This window comes from Ammodytes marinus (genome assembly GCF_949987685.1).
Source record: "Ammodytes marinus genome assembly, chromosome: 7".
NCBI lineage: Eukaryota > Metazoa > Chordata > Actinopteri > Uranoscopiformes > Ammodytidae > Ammodytes > Ammodytes marinus.
In genome coordinates, this window is record NC_137211.1 from 14,178,060 (window position 1) to 14,204,255 (window position 26,196).

General features: G+C 42.1%; 2 protein-coding genes across 3 annotated transcripts; both read left to right on the plus strand.

The window, feature by feature from the left end:
* Nucleotides 1–81: 81 nt before the first annotated feature.
* uba1 (ubiquitin-like modifier activating enzyme 1) lies at nt 82–19,112 on the plus strand. Of its 2 annotated transcripts, none has more exons than XM_080030327.1 (26): nt 82–251; nt 3,362–3,478; nt 3,564–3,622; nt 3,755–3,923; nt 6,423–6,557; nt 6,652–6,758; nt 6,861–6,951; nt 7,048–7,180; nt 7,269–7,366; nt 7,582–7,728; nt 8,081–8,257; nt 8,523–8,636; nt 8,720–8,800; nt 10,096–10,248; nt 12,238–12,403; nt 12,527–12,723; nt 12,997–13,061; nt 14,925–15,120; nt 15,879–15,953; nt 16,057–16,246; nt 16,419–16,504; nt 16,632–16,724; nt 17,029–17,220; nt 17,568–17,669; nt 17,767–17,867; nt 17,964–19,112. In XM_080030327.1, the coding sequence occupies exons 2-26, from the start codon at nt 3,362–3,364 to the stop codon at nt 18,097–18,099; spliced, it is 3,180 nt and encodes a 1,059-aa protein (XP_079886453.1). In that variant the 5' UTR covers nt 82–251; the 3' UTR covers nt 18,100–19,112. The 2 variants fall into 2 exon arrangements, with proteins under 2 accessions (XP_079886453.1, XP_079886452.1); XM_080030326.1 differs by lacking the exon at nt 82–251 and adding an exon at nt 1,683–1,900.
* Nucleotides 19,113–19,620: 508 nt separating this feature from the next.
* On the plus strand, nt 19,621–26,047 carry arhgef3l (Rho guanine nucleotide exchange factor (GEF) 3, like). Its single transcript, XM_080031556.1, has 13 exons — nt 19,621–19,811; nt 20,190–20,238; nt 20,348–20,398; nt 21,088–21,144; nt 21,318–21,425; nt 21,557–21,715; nt 22,099–22,161; nt 22,272–22,368; nt 22,729–22,805; nt 23,015–23,272; nt 24,018–24,188; nt 24,859–25,051; nt 25,512–26,047. The coding sequence occupies exons 1-13, from the start codon at nt 19,774–19,776 to the stop codon at nt 25,757–25,759; spliced, it is 1,569 nt and encodes a 522-aa protein (XP_079887682.1). The 5' UTR covers nt 19,621–19,773; the 3' UTR covers nt 25,760–26,047.
* The last annotated feature ends 149 nt before the right edge of the window (nt 26,048–26,196 follow it).

The following is a 26,196-nucleotide window of genomic DNA, read 5'->3' on the forward strand; positions in this document are numbered from 1 at the left end:
TCGACCGGAGTAGTGGTTGTGTCTGTAACGTGCACATGTTGCTGCTTTGCTTTGCTTTCAACTGAAATAGAGTGAGGGGAAACGGTTCGGAAACAGCCGGGCAGGCAGCCGTCCAGCAAAAAAAAACTTACACAGAGCCCGCCACCGTGACACACATTTCAGTGTTTGATTGTGACGTTGTTTATTAGGTTTCTTTCTTAAGTAAAACCCGATTTTAATACTACAGAACAGGCCGAGTAATATCGGATGTGGTAAGTTCTGCACACTTGTGAAAGCTCCAGTATTGGTAACGTTAGCCCCAGCTAGTTGGCTAACGTTAGCTAGTTAGCAAATATAGCGGCACAAGTAGGAAAAAGTCGTTGGGTGGCTAGAGCTAGCTGCACTCCGGCTAACAACTACGCAGTCGTTTGATATGCGTTTTGGTAGTCGTTAACGTTAATTACAGTTCGTTTTCTGAACCATTTCAACTGCCCTCCTCGGTTAACCTCAGCTAACGGGTCAGTCTCACGTAACTGTTAACGTTAGATTAGCATTGCACATTTTCTGCGCAGGCGATTGCTGAGTTCATTATTGTTCTGTGATGAATAACGTTAACGAGAGCCGGGGAGCTAGTTGGCTACAAACATTAGATGGAGGCAATCTTGAGAGGCACACACTGGCTATCGTGCATCACAAAACGTTAACTACGACCTAACTGGCAGTATTTTAACTCGATAGATGGATTTTGGTTAACGTTGCGACAGCACGACGAACGATGTTACCACAGTAACGTGATGTTGGCTAGTGTCTCATAGCGTGGCAACTGAAGGAAGCCTGATAACGTAACATGAATGATATTCATGCGTTTTGGATACGATAGAATGGTGGAAATGTGTTTTTTTTAAAGACTTTGCAGCAACAAGATAAAAGTGGGGATCCCCTCGACATGTGTACCCGAGAATACGCGGCCCACTCTGTTCCTGGGCCTTTGTCATTTGCCAGACACCCCCTCCCCCAATTCTCCTTCGCAAGGAATGCTCACCCCTAACCTCAGTGTGACTGAGGGCCAGGACTGTAATTGTTAGCAAGTAGCCTACCTACTACTGTACCTGTCTATAAAGGGGCTGCACTCATTCTTGCAGCACCTCTATATTTCACTAGTGTTTTGCTGAACTCGGAAAAAGTAAAATATCTTGACATCAAATTGCACCGATTGCGGGTCATTCAGAATATACTGTTCTGTTATACTTTCAATATGTGTTACATCCTCTGGTAATGCACCGTGGCATGTAAGTTTTGCGCGTGTTGTCTAGTTCCATAACGACACAACAATTCGCTAACCTGTCACTGAAACAAAGATGCTTTTGTTGATGAATTTCATTGAGCACCAGTTCATCACAATAGTCCGTATTTGGTCCTGTCCCTTCTCGCGCTGGGGTCGGACATCCTCTGTGCGCTTTTTTATTTTTTAATGGGGGGGGGGGGCTCGCTGGAGGTCCTGCAGTTCATTGTACAGTTATATGCATGCATGCATCCTCTGGTTAGCAGGGGCGGGAAGAATGCTAGTTGGCTTCAGCTGTGCAGCCAATGAGTTGAGCGCCTGGCCGGGCAGCATGCTCAAAGCCTCCCTTTCCTGTTGAATATTTCAGGCCTGCGTCACACCTCCTCCGCCCCTTTCTCCCCATCTGCCATTTTGGTTTTGTTCCCGTCTGCAGTCGCAAAGCCAGTAACGCAATTACACAGAAGAGACTCGGCTCAACGACATAGTGACTCGACATTATAGTGCAGACCATCCTAATCCCGCATCGCGGTTCTCTCCTTTGTACAACTCGTCGAATATACTGTCATAGTTACTACTGACATCTAGACACTGCGGGAGAGGAGCGGGTTCGCATTGGGAAGGGACCGAGAAGGAATATTGGTAAGAAAAGCGATATCAGTGGAGCACGAGTATAATGGCTAGTCTTTCATTCCCCAATTTTGCGTATAATGAGCAACAATGTTTGATGGTGTTATTTTGTTATGGCTCGATGCAAATAAGCGACATCAAAAGAGGGGCTGTGGTAGAGAACTGTCTAAATAAACCCGTTGCTGTCTTTGGCGAGCGATTTCAACATGGCTACAGCTGCTAGCTTGTAAAGTTGTGTTCCGCACTGGGGGTAATGCAGGCCTAGGCCGAGCCGCTAATGGATGGTGCTGGTGTTTTCTTGCCTCTAAGTTATTAATGTTCCCAATCTGTCCACTTGCCAAATCACTTAACTGATTAGTTGCACGTAACCTACTTAATCGACGGTTCAATTGGTGTTGTTAACTGATATTTGATCAATTATGTCTTAAAGTGTAAAGCTTTAAAATTATTTGTTACCAGCTTTGTGTTAGGCTTTGCAAAGGCACGATATTACTATCCGAACAAACGGGTGCCTTGCTGTATCATGCCGGATGCCTTCATTTTCGTTATTGACGAACACCAAACGTTAAGGTGAAATGTACATTTGGTGTAGCTGATTGTAACGTTTTTTTTAACTCCTGGCCTTTTATGGTTACAAGTTTGTAGGGAGGTTTATAAACGGTAAAGTCTGACTTTGGGGATGCAGGTCTGTTAGCTGCATTGGATGCGGAAATTAAGGCCGATCATGTTCGCCGTGCTCGAGATACTGCGGCCTGTTTCACTTTCCGAAATGACCAGGTTCGCCTTGATTTATTTTCTTAACCACAATGTGCTTGGATGTCACTTTTGCTACTAAATGCCCTTTGTATATTCCTCCCGAGGATAATCCCAGCGCTATTGTAGTATCCGTGTTTCCACACCTGCAAGCCACCGCGAGGTGTTGCTCACTTTACCGCAGTGAAGTTTTAATGATTCAGCTGTTTCTGTTCAAACGACGTTGGTCCTTAACTACCGGTATAATGAACAATGGAAGTACATAAACAAGGCAGCACTGTCACTAAGCATGAAAGGAACTGATAATGCTGCTATTCATGTCTCTTCCCAGGCTCAGTTCGTTTTTTAGCAGATTTGTGTTTGGCCTGCAGCCAGCCCAGCTGCTCCCTGGTCTAGAAATCCTCTCTTCAATATGAAAGGGGTTGGGTAGAATTTAACTTGTGTCCCATAATGATGAATATCCAACTTCAGCATTGAATTATTATTTTTGTAACTTTTTCGATCTGATTGTTTAGTTTTTTTGGAAACCACCCTCAAATACAAGCGCGTGGACACTCGGTTGCCTCTGTGTGCTAGATTTGTGAAATTATTTCAATATTCAAGCTTAGCTATGTTATCTGTTTTAATTCAACATATTAATACACATTTGTGAACGGTTAAGTGCTTACAGCAGCACCTTGTTGTGCTGTCTGAGTCTTAACAGTCTGTGTTGATGCACAGATGTCCAGCTCGCCGCTGTCCAAGAAGCGTCGCTTGTCAGGAACAGAGACGAAGACGGGATCCCATTGCTCCTCCTCTAACTCTGTCAGAACTGATCTGTCCCACACACCTGTCAACGTAACTACTAACACACATACACACAAACTATATTTCTTTATACTTTTTACATAAACTGATTGCAACCCCTGTTGTGTCTCCATAGGGCATGGCTAAGAATGGTAATGATGCTGAGATGGACGAAGGCCTGTATTCCAGACAACTGTAAGTCTGTAAATCTCTGTAGAAGTTTTGCCCCAATAAAGGGTTGTCCAATGTTCAGTATTTAACAATACTGAACGGGCTGCTTTGTTAACAATACATAGTTTTGCTGATGGTACTCCCTTTCTTCTTTAGTTACGTGTTGGGCCATGCCGCTATGAAGCGCATGCAAAACTCCAGTGTCCTCATCTCTGGTATGAGAGGTCTTGGAGTGGAGATTGCCAAGAACGTCATCCTGGGAGGAGTCAGAAGTGTCACCGTGCATGACCAAGGAGTTGCAGAATGGCGCGACCTCTCCTCTCAGGTGTGTGGAAGGAAGCATGTACTGATATTCCCTTTTTTTAACAGAATAGTGATTATTATTTTATAATTCAGATTTGTAAATATTGCAGTCATTGTACTTTCATAGAAATTGAACTGATGTTCAGTGTTCCATAGTCTTAAAGCCTGGTTCCAAAGTGCAGTGTAGCATGAGTCACATGTTGTTTTATTGTTGCCATCCAAAAGGAAGTACCGTACTCTATACCCCCCCACCCCCACTCTAGCTAACCATGGCATGACCCAGATTTATCAGTGGGTAGCCTCTCCCTGGGTCATAATCATAGCAAAGCTAAAGCCTGATTTAGGACAGCAGTACATTGGAGAGATTGTTTTGGTCTATCAGCTGATGTGTCTATTTAAGGCCAGAGAGATAAATGTGGGAATAAATTGCTCAGGTGTTAAATCCAGAGGCTTTTCCATGACCTTTGAGTGTGTGATCATCCATTCTGAGCTGACAAAGTTAAACTCAAACATTCCTGTTTTTGCCACTGGGATAAGCATTAATGTCCTTTCTCACTCAAAATGAATGAACAGCCTATGTCACTTGTTTGACATTTCACCCATCTTTATAGGTAGTGCTGTACCCACCTGCCTGAATGCACTTGTGACTTATGTAAAATGTTTTGGATAAATCTAACGAAATTGATCAGCCTATAATAATCCACTGAAATCTCAGGCCAATTCTATAATTCGCTCAATTTTAAAAACTCGTATCTCTTCTTCCCTAATTTTGCCTTTTTTCCCCCACCAACACTAACTAATGTTTTTAAGGTCTTGCCTAATGTGTTACATGTACCGTACTTTTCGGACTATAAGCCGCAATTTTTTCCCAATTTTTCGACCCTGTTATTACACAGCACAGTATATGTTCTGTAGCTACTAGGGATGGGCGTTAGTAATCGAGTACTCAAGTACTCCTCGTTTCAAATGAACTCGATTGGTGGATGAGGAAAATCGTTTTTTTTTTTTTTGTGAGTTTGTAGCCTTTAGGCCGGCCGGCCGGCCGGCCGCCCCTGTTTTAAAATGTTATATACGTGTACAAAACGGATAAAATAAAGTTTAACAAAATTAAATAGTTTGATGCAAGTGCAATAAACTGAGCGTTGTGTCAAAAAGCAACTGCAAATAACTGCCACCTCCGTGCCACCGCAGCGCAGCCTGTATTCTCCACAGCACCGCGGAGCTGAACACGGTCTCTCCTTTCTCCAGAACATTGTCAGGAATATAACTGTCCAATTATTTCAAAGCAGATGATAAAGTTACGTTTATAAAAAGGGGAGATGACACCTGTTACTCTCAGTTAGTAATGAGTAGCCTAGACTACAGGTGAGCATGCAAGGTGCTCTCCGCTTGGAAAGAAAAGTAAAGAAGAAGCAAGGCTTACTTCAGGCACATTCGCTCCGAGCCAACAACAGTTAAGAAGCCTTCAGTAGGGAATATGGGGATAAGATTCAAAAACCAACCGGTGTAACGTTCCATTAATGAGGAATTAGTCGCGGTAATTATTCACGGACACGGAGTGAGCATTACGCGGTTGGATATACAACTATCTGCTTTGGTGAGTTATTTATATGTATTTAAATTGTAGGACAATCATTTAATATTGTTTGCTGCCCTTCTTATTTTAAATGGTGACTTAAGTTATTTTTTTGTTACAACTACAGCCCATGCTTTTTTTCTCCCCACTACTCGATCGGATTAAATTGTGGCCCGTCTATTTAATTACTTTCAGTGAGGAAAATGTGTTTTAAACTTGTGGGAATAAATCCTTAATATCATATGGCAACTGTGGCTGTTTGACAATAAGCATTGAGCGCTTTATTGCGGTGAACCGTTGTTCTGCAGACAGATGCGTTGCGTTCTAAAAATAGAAAAAAGTTTAACGAGGAATCGATTGATCCTCGAGGAGTGCAAGCAATCACACGAGTAGTGAAAACACTTGTGCCCATCCCTAGTAGCTATTGCACTAAATGGTAACACTTGAATACGTTATGCAAATATGCAACTTGTTTGTTGAAATGTTAATAAATGGGAGATTCCTCAAGCAGCCATCTCTTTCCCGACAATCCCCTCTGTGCACGAATTCTTACACATGGTAATTATTAAACATTATAACACCTGCGGCTTATAGTCCAGTGCGGCTTATAGTGCGGAAAATACGGTAACAGATGATGTAAAAAATAAATGAACCCTCCCGGCTAGATAAACCTGACTGTCAGTTTCAGGTTTTCCTTAATATTTACATATTCCTGCACAGACATATGCACCATATAATCCACACTAAATCCATCATTGTGTGGATAAGTAGGTGACAGAATAGAGGTTAAGTCAATACATAGTCTACTCACTATATGAAGGCGGTAATTGCTCCAGTGTGTCAGTAAACTTATATTTGGAACTCGCCTACTGATATTGGAAGTTATTTGTTATTAAATATACATTTTCCCCTGTTATGTTATTTGTCTTTCTTTTTTTTGGTCAGTTTTACCTCCGGGAGGATGACCTTGGTAAGAACAGAGCTGAAGTGAGTCAGCCCCGCTTGGCTGAACTCAATAGCTACGTTCCTGTCACCGCCCACACTGAAGAACTTGTTGAGGACTTCCTGACCCAGTTCCATGTAAGACTTGATGAGAAGCCAATGTCCCAATCATTCAACATTCAGGAACGGAAGAAAAGATGGGTTTGAATATCTTTTTTATTTTCGCTCCTAGGTGGTAGTGCTGACTAACTCCACTCTAGATGAGCAGCAGCATCTGGGAGAGATCTGCCACAACAAAGGAATCAAGCTGGTCATTGCAGACACACGTGGTCTCTTTGGGTATGCTCCTGTCCCTCCTTGTTCATTTATGGTTTACGTGGAGTATATAACCACCTGTCTGTCAATTGCTTAATATTTATATTCATGTGGTCTCTTTTGTAGCCAGCTTTTCTGTGACTTTGGCGAGGAGATGATTGTGTTTGACACCAATGGAGAGCAGCCCATCAGTGCCATGATTTCCATGATCACCAAGGTTAGTCCTTACATCTGGACCACATCTTAAGAACGTGCACCATTTTCAAACTGGCCTTCACGTTGACATAATGTTTCTCCCTCTTGGTTTCTTCAGGACAATTCAGGAGTTGTGACATGTCTGGATGAGGCACGTCATGGCTTTGAGAGTGGAGACTTTGTTACCTTCACAGAGGTTCAGGGTATGACGGAACTAAATGGCTGTAAGCCAATGGAAATTAAAGTTCTGGGTAAGACCTGTTTCTTTTTTAAGAATAATACGTTTTGGTAAGTCTGGTTACGACGGCTACAAATTAACACGGCTCCTTCTCTGTTCAGGTCCTTATACCTTCAGCATTTGTGACACAAATGGCTTTACCGATTATGTAAGAGGAGGAATTGTCTCCCAGGTCAAGATGCCCAAGAAGATCGCTTTTGTAAGTGGCATTTCAACACCATGTTGCGTCATGGTGACATAAATGTACAGTTTTTTTTTTTTCCCATTATAGACCTTTTTGAGGTTTTTCTTTACTGCAAAACCACACCAATTCTCATCACACTACTAGTAGCCTCCACATTATTTGCTGTTGTTCTCACCAGGGAAATGTTAGTGATGAGTCCAACCTCAATATTTTGTTTCTTTCCTGTGCAGAAATCCGTCTCTTCCTCCATGATGGAACCAGAGTTCTTGATAACAGATTTTGCCAAGTTTGAGCGTCCGGGACAGCTGCATGTGAGCTTCCAGGCCATCCATGCCTTCCAGAAGAAACACAACCACCTTCCTGCACCTTGGAGCCGGGTAAATGTCACTCATGTCTTTGTGAATTATATTAGTGAAACCCAACTATTTGCTACATGTATTTATTATGGAAAATGAGGCTCCTAAGATGTAGTCATGTAGATGTTATGAGCTCCAATGATGATAACGCCATGCTAATACTGATACACCAGGCAATTTGCCTGGGTGTAAGTGAGTTCAACTCACCTTCTCCCACTGATTGTGTCAGTGTGAGCTGAGGAGAAAAAGAGTGTTTCCAATATTGACTAATTATGTGCGCAATCGATGGCAACGTTTATTTGGTTGACTTCCTTTATTTAATAGTTTTTAATTTATTATTTTTTGCATTTGTAACATGCTGTGTGTATTTCAGGCTGATGGTGAAGAGCTGTTGACATTGGCCAAAGAGGTGAACTCTGCCCAGACGGGGTCAGCTAAAGTGGAGGAGTTGGATGAATCTCTTATCAAACAGTTCTCATTTGTTGCTGCTGGAGACCTGGCCCCTGTCAATGCCTTCATTGGGGGTCTGGCTGCACAGGAAGTGATGAAGGTTAGTGGTGCTGTGTGAATATCCAAGTTGATTCATTCCTGCTGGGCTGAAGCAATTTAGTTTTTTCTAAATCAGGTTTTCATTCAGCTTGTGGTTTACTACCATGTCTAGGAATTGTGTTAACAGTGTTTTTGTAAAGGGAGTTACTATTCTGTGATTAGACATGTCTGGACAGGTTCATACCTAATCAATATTCTTTGTCTGACGTGAATGCATCTTTTCTTTTCTTTTTGTTTTACATGCTCCTTGTTTTTGTTTTTCATAGGCATGCTCAGGAAAATTTATGCCCATAATGCAGTGGCTGTACTTTGATGCCCTGGAGTGCCTGGGTGAAGGGGAAGGGGAACAGCCAACTCTGACAGAGGAAGAGTGTGCCCCTGTAAGTGTTCAGAGAAAAGCCATTGCACCCTACAGATGATGGCGACAAGTGGTGGTGTTCAACCTGTTTGTCTCTTTTCTCAGAGGAGCTGTCGATATGATGGGCAGATTGCAGTGTTTGGCTCCAAGCTGCAGGATTTGCTTGGCAAACAGCGCTACTTCCTGGTGAGTGGGTCAATGGAAAATTGTCTACCACCACCTGGAATCTTATTTCTAAGGGAGATTTATAGGATAAGTCCGGTTATAGTCTTACCCCGGTCAAACTCTTAAATCAGCGATCAATGTATCCCACTAACCATTGTTGTTTGTGTAGCCAAAGCAAAAAGCTACAGTGGAGTATAGGAAAGTGTTAAGAGAATATTTGTCATTTAAAAAAAAAAAAACAATAGATAATATACATTCACTGGCCAATTTAGGCATGTACACATGGTCAAGACAACATGCTGAAGTTAAAACCGCGCATCAGAATTGGGAAGAAAGGGGATTTAAGTGACTTTTAACGTGGCATGGTTGATGGTGCAAGGCATGATGGAGCCATGCTTTCATGTTTACGCCAAATTCTGACCCTACCATCTGACTTCCGCAACTGAAATTGAGACTCATCAGACCAGGCAAGACTTTTCTAATCTTTTATTGTCCAATTTTGGTGAGCCTGTGCGAATTGTAGCATCAGTTTCCTGTTCTTAGCTGACAGGAGTCTGCTGCTGTAGCCCATCTGCCTCAAGGTTTGGAGTGTTTTGCGTTCAGAGATGGTATTCTGCATACCCTTGTTGTAACGAGTGGATATTTGAGTTACTGTTGCCTTTTTATCATCTTGAACCAGTATGCCCATCCTCCTCTGACATCAACAAGGCATTTATGCCGCGCACTGGATATTTTTTCTTTTTTGGGCCATTCTCTGTAAGCCCTAGAGATGGGTTGTGCGTGAAAATCCAAGTAGATCAGCAGTTTCTGAAATATTGAGACCATCAACATTGCCACGTTCAATGTCACTCAAACCCCCTTTCTTCCCCATTCTGATGCTCGGTTTTAACTTCAATAAGTGGTCCTGTCCAGGTATACATGCCTAAATGCATTGAGTTGCTGTCAAGTGATTGGCTGATAAGTTATATGAGTTAACAAGAAAATGAACCGCTGTACCTAATAAAGTGGCCAGTGAGTGTATGATTTTTTTATTTTTATTTATTTTTTCATTAAAGAAAAAAAATTTGTCTTCAGTAGAGACAAGTTTTTTTTTTTAGCTTACAGGCAGTCAAGTATTAAGAGACAAATTACTGCTTGATTTTTCTGTGTTGGGATCTTTGAACAAGTGTAAACAGTTGCATTTAATTTAATTTTTTTACACTGAAATATTTTTTGACCTGGTGTACCGGAGGAATGCAATGTTATACTTTTAATACTTGAATTTGAGATTATGTTTAATTATTAGTGCCTTAACAAGAGGGGTTCTTTCGTTTTAGGTTGGAGCTGGTGCCATTGGCTGTGAGCTCTTGAAAAACTTTGCCATGATTGGACTGGCATGCGGGGAGGGCGAGGTCATTGTGACAGACATGGACACCATCGAGAAGTCCAACCTCAACAGACAGTTCCTCTTCAGACCCTCAGACGTTACGGTCAGTACCAATTTTGCTCAGCCCTGACTGTTGGTGGAAATGAAGAAGGTGGTGCACACTAGTCGATCTTCTATCGATTTACATTAGATATTTCCGAGCAGTGCTGGCTATGGATTTGTCCTTTTGTTTTATCTGCTCCAGAGGGCACTTAATCTAACTGCTGCTAAAGGATGATGTCATGGTGCGACATCAGGTGCCGGAAACGGAACACCTTGGGTCATAATGGCATGTTATTGATTTATTCAAGTGTTGGTTATTTCATGTGTGAATACAGTGTTTCACACACGTTGAGAATTTACTTGTGGTCAGGTTGCACTGACTGAGTGTGACGGCGCAGCGTGTGACGGGCGGGTTCAGTAATGAATTATTCAAACGGTTTATGAACCATTCATTGATAAATAATGAGTCAATGATGTTACATCATTTAGAAAGGAATAACGTTTTACATAATAACCAAACAAGACAATACGGTTGGGCGGTCTACAATTTGATACTTTTTTTTATCGTCCTTAAAATGTACCCCGGTACACGGTATTACCTTTCTGTAAATCTGTTTGTTACATTTTATATTTCTTTTCCTATTTACTACTTCAGCAGCATCTGTGGCCTTTTTGTTTTAGTTTCTTGCCTAACACTACATTTGACAAGATCACATTAAACTAATCACAATGAGCCATCTCCGCCCAATTTTCTTTTCTTCCTTTATTTATCCCAGAGGCTGTCAGTGCACTGCCCTTTTTTGACAGGTTCTTTATTTGACAAATTAAGGGTAGGCCTACATCCCTCACAGGAGATCTGCTATCCGTCAGTTTCTTGTCCCGAACTGTAGTGGGGAGTGCGCTGTTTTCTAAGCAATTCTCATTGTTTTGTTTTGTTTTGGCTTGGCTAAGCTAACTAGCTTTAGCTGCCCGATCAACTTTGCAGAGGAAGGAAGTAGCGAGACATTGCGGTGGCGTTAATGGTCTTTACTCTTATCCGACTGTACACTTAAAGTTCAAAGTTTTATTGGTCACACGTTTGCAAAAATAACATTTTACATACAGTGAAATTAAAAAGGGTTATCACTCTGTCATTGTACAAATTACTGGAACTTGAATAAATAATAGATAATAGTAAACAAACAGACATCCCTTATAGGTGATGCTATAAAAACAGTAATTTAAATTTTTTTTAAATGTTATATAAATATAAAAGTGCCTAGAAAGTGCAAGAGTGCCAGCTATAGTCCACCGGAGTTAAGCAGTCTAACTGCCTGCAGAAAGAAGCTCCTCCTCAGTCTCTCAGTCCGAGAGACAAGGGTGCGTGAGGCACTTTAACGCCAACCAACAACAAACACAACTGTAGCATGGCTGCACCATATTAACACTCACACAGTGATGGCAGTGAAGTAGGCGGGGTTAAGCTAGCTGTCACTCGGGAAGATCTGAATGACATGACTTCCTTGAAAAACTGAGTGACACAAAGTCTAAAGGCACTGTCGCTACACGATGTGAGCTCATATGCCAGACAGATGGGTCGTTTGAGGTGGAGGACTTTTTTAATTCTAAATTGTTGGCGGGCAACTTGATGGTAGATGTGTCTATCGTCGACGTAGTGTTACGAGACAAGAGTAGCGTAATTTATCTGGTAAAGAGCCCGGCTTTGCAGGGGTGAGTGTAGCGCCCACCTCTGATTGGCTGCCGTCTATCAGACATTGTGACGTGGATTAATACCAAAAGTACAAATCTACATAATTCAGCCGAAGGTCAAAGTTGTTTTTCAAATCTTACGTAGAGCACTAAAGTAATTTCCAATACAGAAAATGTCTTAAAATGCCGATATTTGACATTGAATTTTTTTTTCTCCAATATTGACACCTTGTGTTCCTTAACAACAGTATTTTAATTCAGCTTCTATCTCAAAAAACAAGTGTAATTCAGCTTCTATCTCAAAAAACAAGTGTAAGTGTGCAGTTACACTTTAATATAGTTTTTGTGTATGTGGTTACAGAAAATGAAGAGTGACACAGCTGCTGCTGCAGTGAAGCAGATGAACCCCTCCATCAGGATCACAGGTCATCAGAACAGGGTTGGCCCTGACACAGAGAGGGTCTACGACGATGATTTCTTTGAAAGCCTTGATGGCGTGGCCAATGCACTGGACAATGTTGATGCACGTAAGAGGCCTTGGGAATTTCCATTTTTGATTTTTACTGCAAACCGTTTACTTACTAGACATTACTTTTTTTTTGTATAATTTAAGCTCTCTCGTCTGACTCATGTTTGTGGCCTTTGTGCAGGTATGTACATGGATCGGAGATGTGTCTACTACCGTAAACCCTTACTGGAGTCTGGTACTCTTGGTACCAAAGGAAATGTCCAGGTTGTCATCCCCTTCATCACAGAGTCGTACAGCTCCAGCCAAGACCCTCCTGAGAAGTCCATCCCCATCTGTACCCTAAAGAACTTCCCAAATGCCATTGAACACACACTGCAGGTCAGTAGGGGAAACATGCCTATGGCTGCACTTGTGATTTATTGAAGATGGCATGATGGCTCTTTTCATATATTCCCTATTAATTAGCCATTCAAACATGAACTTTGTGCTACAATACCTTATCTAAAAGATTTTTCACAATATGATTTTTAGTGGAACAATGTTTTATTCATTTTATCGACAGTTATTGTTAAGTTGTACAGAGGTGCTGTATTTCTCCTTTGGTGAATTGAATGTATAATTGACCTGTTCTCAATCATGTCCTCTGTTCAGTGGGCCCGTGACGAGTTTGAGGGACTATTCAAACAGCCAGCAGAGAATGCCATGCAGTACCTCTCGTGAGTTGCCTTTCCTGTCATTCCAAAGGGACCATGTGGACTCGCTGTTGTTACATATACATTTGGCATAGTCTTTTCTTCAATAAAGTTATTCATATTGGGAACATTGCTTCCCTTTGCACTAGGACTGGGCAATAATTCGATTACGATTAGTAATTGCGATAAAACTCCCGTCGATTACATCGATATGCGTTTGACATAAATGCTCGATATGAAAACGGAAAAAAAATATATAACTGATATGGATTTACCAAACAGCCAATCACAAAACAGAAATAAACTCAACAGCCAGTCAGATTGCAGTTTTTACATTTCCTGTCTAATTACACGCCCATTTCCTGCTGTGACGGGCATGTTTGAGCTTCCAGCGGTAAGGAAAGAGGAGAGCCGTGTGTAGTCACCTCGGTGAAGAGAGTCTTGTGTTAAGCGAAAAATGTCAGCGCAGCACTCTGTTGTGTAGTGCTTTTCCTCTTCATTAAATTAATCAGTGGGCTACACTCACGGACCTATAAAGGCTACACTGTGTCCCGCTGCTACGATGTCACCAGTCACGTAGCTGTCGCGGCCAGCGCCGTTCGCTCACTGTCTCTGTCCGGCTTGCACCGAGCCGTCTCTGTGCATTTACCGGCCACACCGAAAGTGTGAAAGTGCGTGACAAGTTTTAACCGCCGTTGCGGTGGCTGTTCCAAAACAGCAGTCTATCGCCACTTCTTTTGCGGTAGTTGCACCTTATGAAAAACAATCAAAAAGAAGCAATGCTACAGTATAACATACAGGTAGCTGTTCAGTTCAGCCTCATTAGCCTGACCATGTAGCTACAGCATGAGCATCTCCCCTACCTACAGCTGTTGTTGTATGTGTGAGTAGTAGCTTGTGATGTGCTCTGACATTCATCAAGCATCTGAGCCACAGCTCTACAAACATTTAAGATTGTTGCCTCCCTGCCTGAGGAGTTTGATGTGATAGTAGTCACTCACAGATCTTTTAGTTTTAAACACATTATGTTATGTAGCATAATATCTGGTTTTACAATGTTTATATTTTGCACTTTGACTCACATTTCTCCTTTTTTAAAATAGGCTAGCTGACATGTAAAACCAGTAATTCTCATATTCATATTTTATGTCTTAAAGTTCAGTACTTAAATGTGTCGGGGCCTTTGTTGATCCACTTGTTTACTTGTTATGTATGGTTGTGCCTCTCTACAAGATGTAAGATGTTTGCTGTAGCCCTGCCAAAGGAGTTTAATGTGAAAGTCAGCTTTTATTTTTATTTACAATATTTTCAATAGGTTACAAGGCAAGCTATCTTATATTGTTCAGTTAGGTGCAGTTAAAACATGTTTCTGAAGTTAAATGTTTATATTTAAATGTGATTCAATGTTCTCTTATCACAATATGCTAATAAACGACATTGTATAGTTTAACTAATGAACACTCTGGTTTCTTCAGGCTTCAGCAGTAGGCTATCACATATCGTGATCAATATCGAAAGAATAATCGTGATAATATTTGTTGCCATATCGCCCAGCCCTACTTTGCACTAATAAGGTCAAGGACTTCATTTGACAATAATAAATTGGAACTGGGGATACTGCCTCAAGTGTAAAGTCATGTAGATGTTATGAGCTCCAATGATGATACCGCCATGCTAATACTGATACACCAGGCAGATTGCCTGGGTGTAAGTGAGTTCAACTCACCTTCTCACACTGATTGTGTCAGTGTGTGCTGAGGAGAAAATGAGTCATTGCAATAATGACTTCTAGGCTTCAATCCATTAAAACCCGTTTAGAACCACAGTAACTGGGTAATGGGATGTCTCTTACTGGCTTCATCATTGGCATATCATTTGTCATTGCAGAGATCCAAAGTTCATGGAGCGTACTCTGAAGCTTCCTGGAGCTCAGCCTGTGGAGGTGCTGGAGGCGGTTTACAAGAGTCTTGTCACAGACTGCCCCCACAGCTGGGTTGAGTGTGTAACCTGGGCACGCACCCACTGGCAGTGCCAGTACAGCAACAACATCCGCCAGCTACTGCACAACTTCCCGCCAGATCAGGTACACATTGAGCTCACTGCATAATGAATGAATGCTGTCTGATCTGAGACAGTATGGAATCCAGTGTGGGGGGAGAAAAAAAAAAGGCCGGCGTTGTCTAGGTGGCCGCCTAAGCCATAAAGCAGGAAACCCTAGAATCAAATCATTGCTTTTACATAAAAATGTTTGTTTGGTTGGTTTGTCATCTTGATGACTCCTTTCAACCCTAGCTGTTAGTATGGCATTTTAAAATAGTTTTTAGGTGTGGTAAGTTCCAGTCATTGGTCTTGCAATTACAGTATATAATATGTGAACTGGGCAACACCCAGTTTCTGTATTTGTTATATTCTTGAATTTTGGAGGGAGGAGTTTGAATGCATTCTATTGCATCAATTCTACTGTTTGATTGATCTATTAAACTGCTCCTTTTCCTCAAAGAATGTAGGTAGACTCCACTCCTTTGACCTTAATCAAATTATATAAGAATCACTCGGCCTACTGTGCACTGTGCGTCTGTGTGCTTTTGGAATTAGGGTGTTGAATGAAAAATGTAAAGCATAAATATCTAAGGGCACTGACAATAAATCAGGAAACCTTTTTGATGATTGTTTATCTCCTTTAATTTATCTAATGGTCTATCTGAAAAGGCATACAATTATCGAAACATAAGGGTTAGGGTCATTTTAAAATGAAAATTCACCTTTTTATTTTATTTTAATATTTTTAGGGTTGTTGTTTTAGTTGTCCAAAGGTAATAATTTGTGATTTTTGGCTCTCAGCTCACCAGCTCTGGCGCCCCCTTCTGGTCTGGCCCGAAGAGGTGTCCTCATCCACTAGATTTCAGCACAAGCAATGTAAGTATAGATTTATAATGTTTCTTATATACACCTGCTTGGCCAATATCTGATCTGAAGAATCTTGTCTGTTTGAAGATCTTAACGGCATACTTTTTGGTAGGAGCTGCACATGGACTATGTAATGGCAGGGGCCAACCTTTATGCCCAGTCATACGGCCTGCCAGGAAGCACTGACCGTGCAGCTTTGGTCAAGATCTTGCAAGAGATCAAGGTGCCAACCTTTATCCCTCGTTCAGGGGTGAAAATCCACGTCTCTGATCAGGATCTGCAGAATAGCAATTCCAATGTTGGTAAGGGTCGGATCTTTGCATATACACCAAAGCGATCTAAGTAATGAATTACATTTTCCTTCAGCTAAAGAAATGTGAATGGAAAAAGATTATATTGTTAATGGCTTGTGCATATCTCAGGGGTCACTATGAATGCTGTTTTGACAAATGAACCTATGTCTTTTATTTATAGATGACTCCAGACTTGAGGAGCTAAAGATTCAGCTGCCTTCATCTGAAACTTCCCAGTTCAAACTCAATGCCATTGAATTTGAGAAGGTACACAATAGTTTACTCCCATTGTCTCTGTAATCGCCTCAACTATGCTGTTGGTCCTCAAAACATCCTCAGCCTTCACTTATTTCAGTCCTGTTTTTTTGACTGTGGTGGACTCTGTCTTCAACAGGATGATGACAGCAACTTCCACATGGATTTCATTGTAGCAGCATCCAACCTAAGAGCAGAGAACTACGACATTCCCCCCGCAGACAGACACAAGGTGGGGACACATGTTTTATACCTGGCAGACTCCTGGTTCTTCAGGGCACATGCTCTAGATCTCTCCCAAAAATACAGAAATATGCCTGCCCATGTTTACAATGGGGTTAAATGGCTTGTGTACAGTTGTAACTGATTTACTGCTTGTTAGAGGAGGTGACATTGTTAAAAGGCAACCCTCTAACCAGTATATAAGGACATTAAAAAAATAATGCTTTCTCTAGTTTGTCCTACTGAAGAAGACATTTGCATTTATTAACCTTTCTTTTGTTCATAATGCTGGTACTTGTCTCCATTCAATCCAGAGCAAACTGATTGCAGGCAAGATCATTCCTGCCATCGCCACAACAACGTCTGCAGTGGTGGGCCTGGTGTGCCTGGAGCTCATCAAAATTGTCCAAGGACACAAGAAGTTGGAGACATTTAAGAATGGCTTCATGAACTTGGCCCTGCCTTTCTTTGCCTTCTCGGAGCCCATCGCTGCTCCCAGACACAAGGTAGGCAGCTGCACGTGTATCACAGGCTTCCTACTATAAGAACATGTTTTGTCCTTCAAACTCTCTTTCTCCAATAGGCCTCTAAGACTTAGTCATTCACATGTTATGAGCTCCAATGATGATACCGCCATGCTAATACTGATACACCAGGCAGATTGCCTGGGTGTAAGTGAGTTCAACTCACCTTCGCACACTGACAGTGTCAGTGTGTGCTGAGGAGAAAATTAGTTTGTCCAATAATGACTACTAAGCTTAAATCCATTAAAACCAGTTAAGAACCACAGTAGCTGGGTAATGGTTGATGTTTCTCTATAACTGACAGTGTCATTGACTTTACTTTTTCACAGTACTACGAAATTGATTGGTCGTTGTGGGATCGCTTCGAGGTCACCGGAGTGCCGCCCAATGGGGAAGAGATGACACTCCGACAGTTCCTGGATTACTTTAAAGTACGTTCCCACCAATTCATGTCTTTTCTTTGCCACCACCTGGATTCTGGCATATAATGAACCTAACACATTTTGTTGTTTCTCATTTCTTTGTCAGAATGAGCATAAGTTGGAGATCACCATGCTTTCTCAGGGTGTGTCCATGCTCTACTCCTTCTTCATGCCTGCTGCCAAACTTAAAGAGAGACTGGACCTGCCGTGAGTATTTCCTTGGCACGCACACGCCTACTTCTTTAGCGTGAAACCCATTTAAATGAATTGTCCTAATTCTACTTATTTGTTCATATCCTACAGGATGACGGAGATTGTGACCAAGGTGTCCAAAAAGAAGCTGGGCAAGCATGTGAAGGCCCTGGTGTTTGAGCTGTGCTGTAACGACTTGTCAGACGAAGACGTGGAAGTGCCCTATGTCAGATACACCATGCGCTGAGCTCGGCACTAAACCCGCCCACAGGAGGGTGGGGATTGGGGGAGGGTGGGTTGATCCAGGTCAACCCCATTGGATCAATCAGTTTATTTTTATTTTTAGGCCTGTGGTTTGTGTAAACCTGTGCCTGAGTGTACATAGCCCCAGTAAGCTGATTTAAAGATATCTGTATGTGTGTTAGGGATCCAGTTGGTACTCTGGCTGTGGGAATGGGGTGGCACTGGAGGAAGGGAGCATGTACACTGGACCTCCCTGATGTTTTCTCAGTAGCAGAATCTCTCCGCTGAGTTGAATTCTAGGCCTTTTAGTGTTCTCTTGGTCCGGCTAGTGTCCCTCTGTATCATCTTCACACTCTGACTAGCCTTCAGCACTAAAGGAGGGATCTTTTAATCCAGCCAACTGTCTTCTCTCCACTCTACTTGCTCTCTTTCCCCCTCCAACCCCTGTCTCATAGACCTGGTCCCATTTATTTTCCTTTTTTTTTTCTTCTTTTTTTCAAAGATGCACTTCCATTAAGCCAAGAATCCCAGAAAAAGTGTCTCGTTGTATTAAGAATTTCCATTTGCCCCCTCCGCCCCCAGGCCATGTCACTGCCTTTTGATTCTACCTTAGACCCCGAATTTGAAACTGTAGAAGCACCTGAAGACACAGCTAAACCAAGTCAAGGGTCTCTCCTAACTGGAAAATAATCTGAGTATCTCATGCCGGCAATATCGGAAACCTTGCTGGTCTGAGGTGCACCTACACCAACCCCATCCAGCACTCTGTGTATTTAGAGGGACTCTTGCACATGACAACCGTTTTCTCTTTATTCTCTTTATATTTCATGTGTTTTGTTAATTTCTATTTTATTATTTTGGGAGGGGTGGACAAAGATTTGTCTCACAACTTTTAGATCATAAACTGTCTTCTTTCTACTTTGTTAACTCCAAATGACATTACAGTATACGAACAAGGCAATGCGATGTATCTTGATATGGGAGCACTTAGTGTGATAGTGAATAAACATGGTATGAAATATATATGAATTTGTGTGGTTATTTGACTTTTTGTAATGGTGTTTTGGAAGAAATGTAATGTGATATATGTCACTCGTGTTTTTACTCTTGAATCGAACTATTTGTCAGCGTCACATATTCATGTTTTTTTTTTTACTGTGGCCTGCTTCTGTCTGATCAGAAGTTCCATTGTAGTGCATATCTAGGACAGATAGCCTGACTCAGCTTAAACACCTACCTGTGAACTTGAAACAACAACAAAAATAATCCAAATTCAGAGGATTAAAACATAACAAGACTATTTGTGGATGTAGTTGAATATTCACTTGTGACTTCCTCTTTTGCCACATGCAGTAGTTCAGTTAAATTCATCTTCTGAGTAGCGTTATGTCAGGTTGACAGGTTTTAGTGATCACGTTCAAGAGTCAAGTTTTGAACCCTCCTCCCTGAGAGCAGCGGATACATGAATATGTGCAACTCTAAAGGATGTGGTCGATTGTGAGATGAGGAAGAGAGTGAGGAGGAAGGAGAGCGCTGAACTCTGACGAGCTTTCTGCAAACAGCTCGCCGAGTGTTACTAAACCGACAAGGACTGAAATAAATTTGATTATTTCAACCTTTTTTCTCACATTGAGAATGTGTAACGGTTCTGTGAAGATGCACTGAAGACGAAGAAAATATGGAAGTGGAGGAGACTGGTGATACAAGGACTTCCTGGTACGCAACCTGTTTTACAATATATAGTTGTACCTTGTGACGTTGTTTACTAATGTTTAGAGGTGACTTGAAGTAGCATCCAAAAGGATAGTGTTCTCATTAATGTGACAGGTATGAATGCTATTTTATGCTGCTATCCATCAGGTATCATAGTGACAAAACTGAACTGTTTGTAATCTTCAAAAATGTTATAACCTTCCATGAATAATACACTTCTATATAGGTTGACGGGGAATAGATCTGCTAAATTATTCATTTGGGCACACAAACACACTTCTAAATGTGTTATAAGTTTATATCAACTAAAATAACATACCTTTGTAAGCAGTATATACTTTGCCTGGCCATTAACAGTTTAAGCCTTTTTTATTTTTTTAGGTCTGTGGTGCCAGGAGAAAAGCACTCTATCCTCTGTGACCATGCTGGGGTAAGTCACTCCTTCACTTTCATCCCGTCTTCAAAACCAATTTGGATACTGAAAATAATTAAATAAAAACACATACACAACTCATTTTCACATGCATTTTTGCTTTTAGAAGAAGAGAAAACAAGACCCGGCACCTGAACCTGTGGTCCGAATCACAGAGGTGAGTGATTTCCCGGATGCACCGATGAACTACTGTGTTCCAGTGCACTATAATTTAACTTCACATCGCTATGTGTGTCTCTATAGCGAGCGGAAGTTAGTCAACCTTACCTTTGTAACCACAATACTGAGTGCTGAGCCGATGAGAGATATGTGAACTTTATGTTCAACTGCTCAGCCACAGAAGCTCACCAAATGCTCTAACTTTTTTAAATCATCATGTTATGACATTACAGCCAATGATATTTTACACTTCACATGTTTGTTGGTTTTGTCGTCTTTATTATTGTCTTGTCATTGCTATTGTTGTTTTGTCATCATCTCTATTGTGTGTCTCATCAAGGATATGACAGATGCATTTTTACTGACGGTATTTGAACTCATCTTACTAGGAATTGTACAGCTGATGTGGTCACTGTGGCAAAAACAGACATGTTGTATTTTACTACAGAGGCACAGCTTCAACCTTCTTCCTCTTTGAAAGAGTCACACAGGAAATGAGGGATCAGCACCATGCAACATCTCTCTCTCCCTCTCTCTCTCTCTCTCTCTCTCTCTCTCTCTCTCTCTCTCTCTCTCTCTCTCTCTCTCTCTTACTCTCTCTCTGTTTCCACTTTGCTGAACCCTCTTATGTGTCTTTCGAGTTTGCTTCTAACTTATAACATTATTCCACCCATTCTGCGTTATCAGGATGAGGAGGAAGACGAGGAGGGTGAAGAGACGTCCAACCACATGAAGGATTCAGAGGTGAAGTAGGCTATTTTTGCAGATGTGTGTTAAGACATTTTTAAAGTACTTCTAAATGTACAGCCAGCAGTAATTTGATGAAACGCTCACCTTGATAAGCTTGTAGATTATTTGTGTTGCCATGTATCAAAGCCTGCAGCTTCTTAATGTTTTAATGTTGATTTTCACGTTAGGAGCCCAGTAATAAGAGGGTCAAACCTGTGGTAAAATCCAACAGCCTAACGGGTGTCATAACCCCAGTGAAGACCCCTGCTCTGAAACGCTTTGGACAGTCCATTTCGGTAAGCACAAACACACACACACACACACACACACACACACACACACACACACACACACAACCATGCCTGTTGTTGTATAGAATGAATGACAGACACAATTTTATGTATCAACCTCTCTGCCCTTTCCACAGCGGTCTATCAGTTTTCGCACAGAGGCCCGACCTTTGCCCCCTGCTCCCCGGCACTCTCGCCCAAAGCCCCCGTCATATTCACGGCGGCGCAACAGCCAGTGCTGGAGTGACACGGTGGAGAGCCATGACTTCACTGCGAAGGAGATCAAACGCCAAGAGGTGCGATGTTGTGGCCTGATCATTTTTTCATTACAGCTGCGGGCCGCTGCACTTCTTATTCTGTGGTTGTTAATTAATGTAGTGCAGTGTGTTTTTCCCGGGAGGTATGTATGTGGGTCAAACACGCAGGAGGACGTGGGTTTGCAGACAGTGTGGGCAGGGTGACTATTAGCGCCTGCTCTGTATTTCTGTGCAACAGCTCTTTTACACTGGTATTATGAAAGAGGATGTGAGCTGGCACTGCCAAGCTCTCAACTTCCCATATGTAACAATCAGCTGTGAAAGCTCAGGCCGTGTGGGTTTTTTTTTTTGTATGTGGGAACTGCCAATGTTTGCAATGTTGGTGTCCAGTTGCTGAACAGTTGTGACTCCTCTGTCTTCAGGTGATCTACGAGCTGACCCAGGGAGAGAGGCAACTCATCGATGACCTCAGTCTGGTCAAGAAGGTATTTGTCCTCTTAAGAGTGGGATTTCAACCTTTATCACATAAATTCAGAACAAGTTGTCCGCGCTCCCATTTCTCACCCTATCCTTCTCTTACCCTTTTTGCCACCAGGTCTACTATGAGCCCATGCTGAAGTTGGACATCATGACAGAGAGTGAACTTGGACAGATCTTTGGTACTCTGGACTCTCTCATTCCTCTCCATCAAGGTAAACCACACTTATTCGCCATTCATGCTTCCATCTCCACCACCCCTTCCTCATCTCCGTTGTTATCCTCGTCATTTATATTGTAAGTGTTGCGATATTCATTTGAACTGTGATGTGCAACCCTCACTAGACTGTACATTAAAGAGCCCCTTAAGGCAAGTGTGTTATTTATTCTGTTACGGTCGCATGTATATAACCCAGTGAGAGTTTGCTGATGTAATGTTGAATGAGTTGAATGTCTCTGTGTCTTTATCTGTCTTTTTAGATATAGTAATGCTTGCATGAAGTAAGAAAAAACGGCAATAAGAATTCAACGGTTTGAGAGTTTTCTGTTTTTCTTTTTTTTTTTTCTTCTTCCAGATTTTCTGAGTCGTCTGGAGCGGCTGCGGGGATCAGAGAAGACAGTCGGAGAGGTGGGGCCAACTCTGTTGAACTGGGTGAGTATTTCCATGGCAACCCCAACGACTGAGAGAAAAGGGCAAAACCTACCTCCTTCACTCTCTCCGCTTCCTGTGTTTCCTCTCTAAACCAGAGTCACAGAGTTCAACCTTTTTTTTTATTTTCTTTTTTTTTACACCTGACTCCTCATTTCTCGTCTTGCTGCTTCTTCACTCGTTCCTCTCTTCTCTCCCTCCACCCCCTGCAGTTCCCTTGCCTGGAGGCCTATGTTACGTACTGCTGTAACCAGGTGGGGGCCAAAGCCCTGCTGGACCAGAAGAAGCAGCAGAAAAGAGTGGAGCACTTCTTGCGCCTGTGTCAGGAGTCCTCCTTCAGCAGGAAACTGGACCTGTGGAACTTCCTGGATCTCCCGCGAAGCCGCCTGGTCAAATATCCGCTGTTGTTGAAGGAGATACAGAAGTGCACGCCGCCAGACCATCCGGATGAGGACACGTTGCCTGATGCTGTGAGTTGTTTTCCATTTAATAAAAAATAAATAAAAACGTGCATACAAATGTTTGTATGAAAACACACACTTTAACTTACTGGCTCATCCTCGTTGTTTGAAGAATGTGAAGGTGGTGGATTCACTTGTCGATACATGGCTGTAATAAAGTATGTGGACCATGTCATCCTGATCCCTTAGTGATTTGCTAAAAGATGTGTGCAGAGTCTGCTGCTTAAGGCAGACCAGAGTTTACTTTAAATTTAACAATGTAATGCAATATAATTGATATCAAAATCATATAGGAAAATCATCAAGTTGTCAATCTAACAGATTATAACACACACATCTTTTATGCATTGTGCAATATCGCCTGAAAGTCAATCCCAAATAAATGTTGTGCATTTATCCTTTATGGGCTGCTTATTTCTTCCCTTATTTTGAAAGATATTTAGGCTTCAGCTAATATTGTCTTTAAAAAAAATCTAAAGCATTTTGCACATTGGCACCTCTAACTGGCGGCAAGAGGTAATTGTTTTATGAAACAGGAATTTCAGCAACCAGGGATCCTGTGATGTAACATTAGTGGCTTGAAAACAATATGTTCACGACATACACCAATTTGCCTGGCCTGTTGTTACTTTATATAATGTTACTGTTTTTAAACTGTGGAGATTATTTGGCTCATATTTAGAAACCAGATGTTATCACGCTAAATGTGCTGTGTGTGTGCTTACATAGATTTTGCTAAATGACTTAATTGCAGTTGGAGCTGATCCACAGCATTGTGGCCGAGGTGAACAAGAAAACGGGCGAGGCGGAGTGTCAGTTCTACAGGCGTGGTCTCAGCTACCTCGAAGAGAGCCAGAGACTGCCAGAGATCCAGCAGTCTCGCTTCCTGTACTGCCACGGAGAGCTCAAGAACAACAAGGGACAGGTAGCAGGCAGCCCCTCTCTATTATTACACACTCAACTGCTGTAATCGAGTAGTTCCAATCGATTGACATTGGAGTCTTTCTCCTGAGGTTGTTTCTTTGTTTGTATCTCAACAGAAGGGGGGGGGGGGGCACGTCCTCCAAGACCTTGAGTAGATTTAGTTCTTAGGCCCTTTAAATAAGCATGCTGTGATCTCCTGTCAATACAGTAATATGTCATTTATATGTCATTTTTTGTTCATGGCAGCCTAACCCTGACAAAGATGTTACTGTTATCTCAGTAGAGAAATAGGTTTTTACTTTTCTACTTCAATCTTTTAAAGGTGCACTTTGTAGTTTTAAGGAAGGGGATTTTTTTCAGCAGAGCTTGCAGTAAGTTTACAAAACATATTTTCTCCACATGTCATTGTTAATATTAAATAATTCTGCCATTATAAATTAAAACAAAGGTATTTTGAGGTGCATGGAACCAAACGTAAGATTAGATTATGTTTTGTAGACAAAACTGTGGGCCCTGTTGCTGTAAACAACAGCAGGGTGCCAGGGATTACATTTTCCTGTGAGTAAAGTTTGTTTATGAAGTTATGAGAATATAATTTGAGATCATTTTTAAAACTTTTAAATGTCCGTTTGCATGTGGTGTTAAAGCTGTACCGTCTCCTGTTGTCACAGCGGCTACACGTCTTCCTGTTTGAGCTGGCTCTGGTGCTGAGCAGGCCGGGGGAGGACAGGGAGGGAGGCCAGGTGTTCCATGTTTACAGACAGCCTCTGCCCAATGACATGATCAACCTGGAGGAGATCCCTGATGGGGAGCCGGGCGGAGGGGGCACCTTCAGGGGGGCCTTCACCGGAGGAAATGATAAAGGTGAACGTCATCAAAAAAAACGTCGGCCATTCTGGAGAATTGCTTGTTGTCAAAATCATTTTGTTTTGGTCAAAATCAGTGAATATGTCCTCACGATCTAGGCTTACCTGTCCGTGCTGTGTGTCTGCTGAAAAATAAATCTGGTGATAATACACAGCCTAGGCTCTGCAAAGTGCCATGTTGCTAGCTATGGTGGGTTCCTGTTTGATTACAATTTTAGAGAGAGCCTAGGATGTGTATTTCATACCATATTATTTTTTCAGTGCACACTCAGTACGGACAGGTAAGCGGATTTATCCATTGATTTTGACAACAGGAGTTCTCCAGAATCGCTGACTCCACCTTTTAACATACAAACGCTGTGCCACTACATGCCATTAGCTGAAGTGAAAGCAACAACCTTGTCTCAACTCAATGTCTCCCCTCCCCCCCGGTCTCCCCTTGTCTGTCCGTCTGGTAGTGAGGAACTGTTTCCGCGTGAGCAGCAGAGTGCGCTCCAAAGCCCACCCGTACAGCCTGCAGGCCAACGACTCCTTCAGCAAGCAGCAGTGGATCACCTGTCTGCGCCAGGCCATCGTCCAATCGCGGGACAGGACGGCTCACACCAGCCAATCACAGCTCTCCCTTCACCCAGATCCCGCCCTGTATCACATAGCCGAGCTCAGCCTCAGCTCGGACACAGAAATGGCAGACCACACCAGCCGCTGACTGTTTGACTTGATCATCTGGGATGTGGGCCCCCCAGAGAATGCCTATGGACCTGTTCATTGACAGTAGAGTCAAATTAAAAAATATGGACTGTTTGTGAAAGATGATTGTGAGAGTGTGCTTAGACACACACATAAGAATTGTTTCCTACCTGGATGGTTTTCTGTTGCATTTGTCTGATTGTGTGATTGTTGTGGTGTGTATTGTAAAGCTTGGGAACAGTATTACTGAATGTGAATTTACCTTGTAAAATGTTTTTACTTTTTTTTCTTTTGTTTTTTTAATAAACTGACAGTCAAAAGTTTGTTGAGGTACTCATGGTCATGTACTCAAAGACAAGTCTAAGTATACCCAATGAGATCTTCAAAGAAAAGATTAGAGATGATTATCCAACCTCTCTCTCTCTCTCGCTCTGTGTGTGTGTGTGTGTGTGTGTG

Coding starts and splice junctions, on each gene's coding strand:
- uba1 (XM_080030327.1), top strand. CDS start 3,362: ATGTCCAGCTCGCCGCTGTCCAAGAAGCGTCGCTTGTCAGGAACAGAG. Junction 3,924..6,422: donor GGCGCGACCTCTCCTCTCAG/GTGTGTGGAAGG, acceptor TTTTTTGGTCAG/TTTTACCTCCGGGAGGATGA. Junction 17,670..17,766: donor AGTTCCTGGATTACTTTAAA/GTACGTTCCCAC, acceptor TTTCTTTGTCAG/AATGAGCATAAGTTGGAGAT.
- arhgef3l (XM_080031556.1), top strand. CDS start 19,774: ATGGAAGTGGAGGAGACTGGTGATACAAGGACTTCCTG. Junction 21,145..21,317: donor ACCACATGAAGGATTCAGAG/GTGAAGTAGGCT, acceptor TTTTCACGTTAG/GAGCCCAGTAATAAGAGGGT. Junction 22,369..22,728: donor TCTCATTCCTCTCCATCAAG/GTAAACCACACT, acceptor TTCTTCTTCCAG/ATTTTCTGAGTCGTCTGGAG.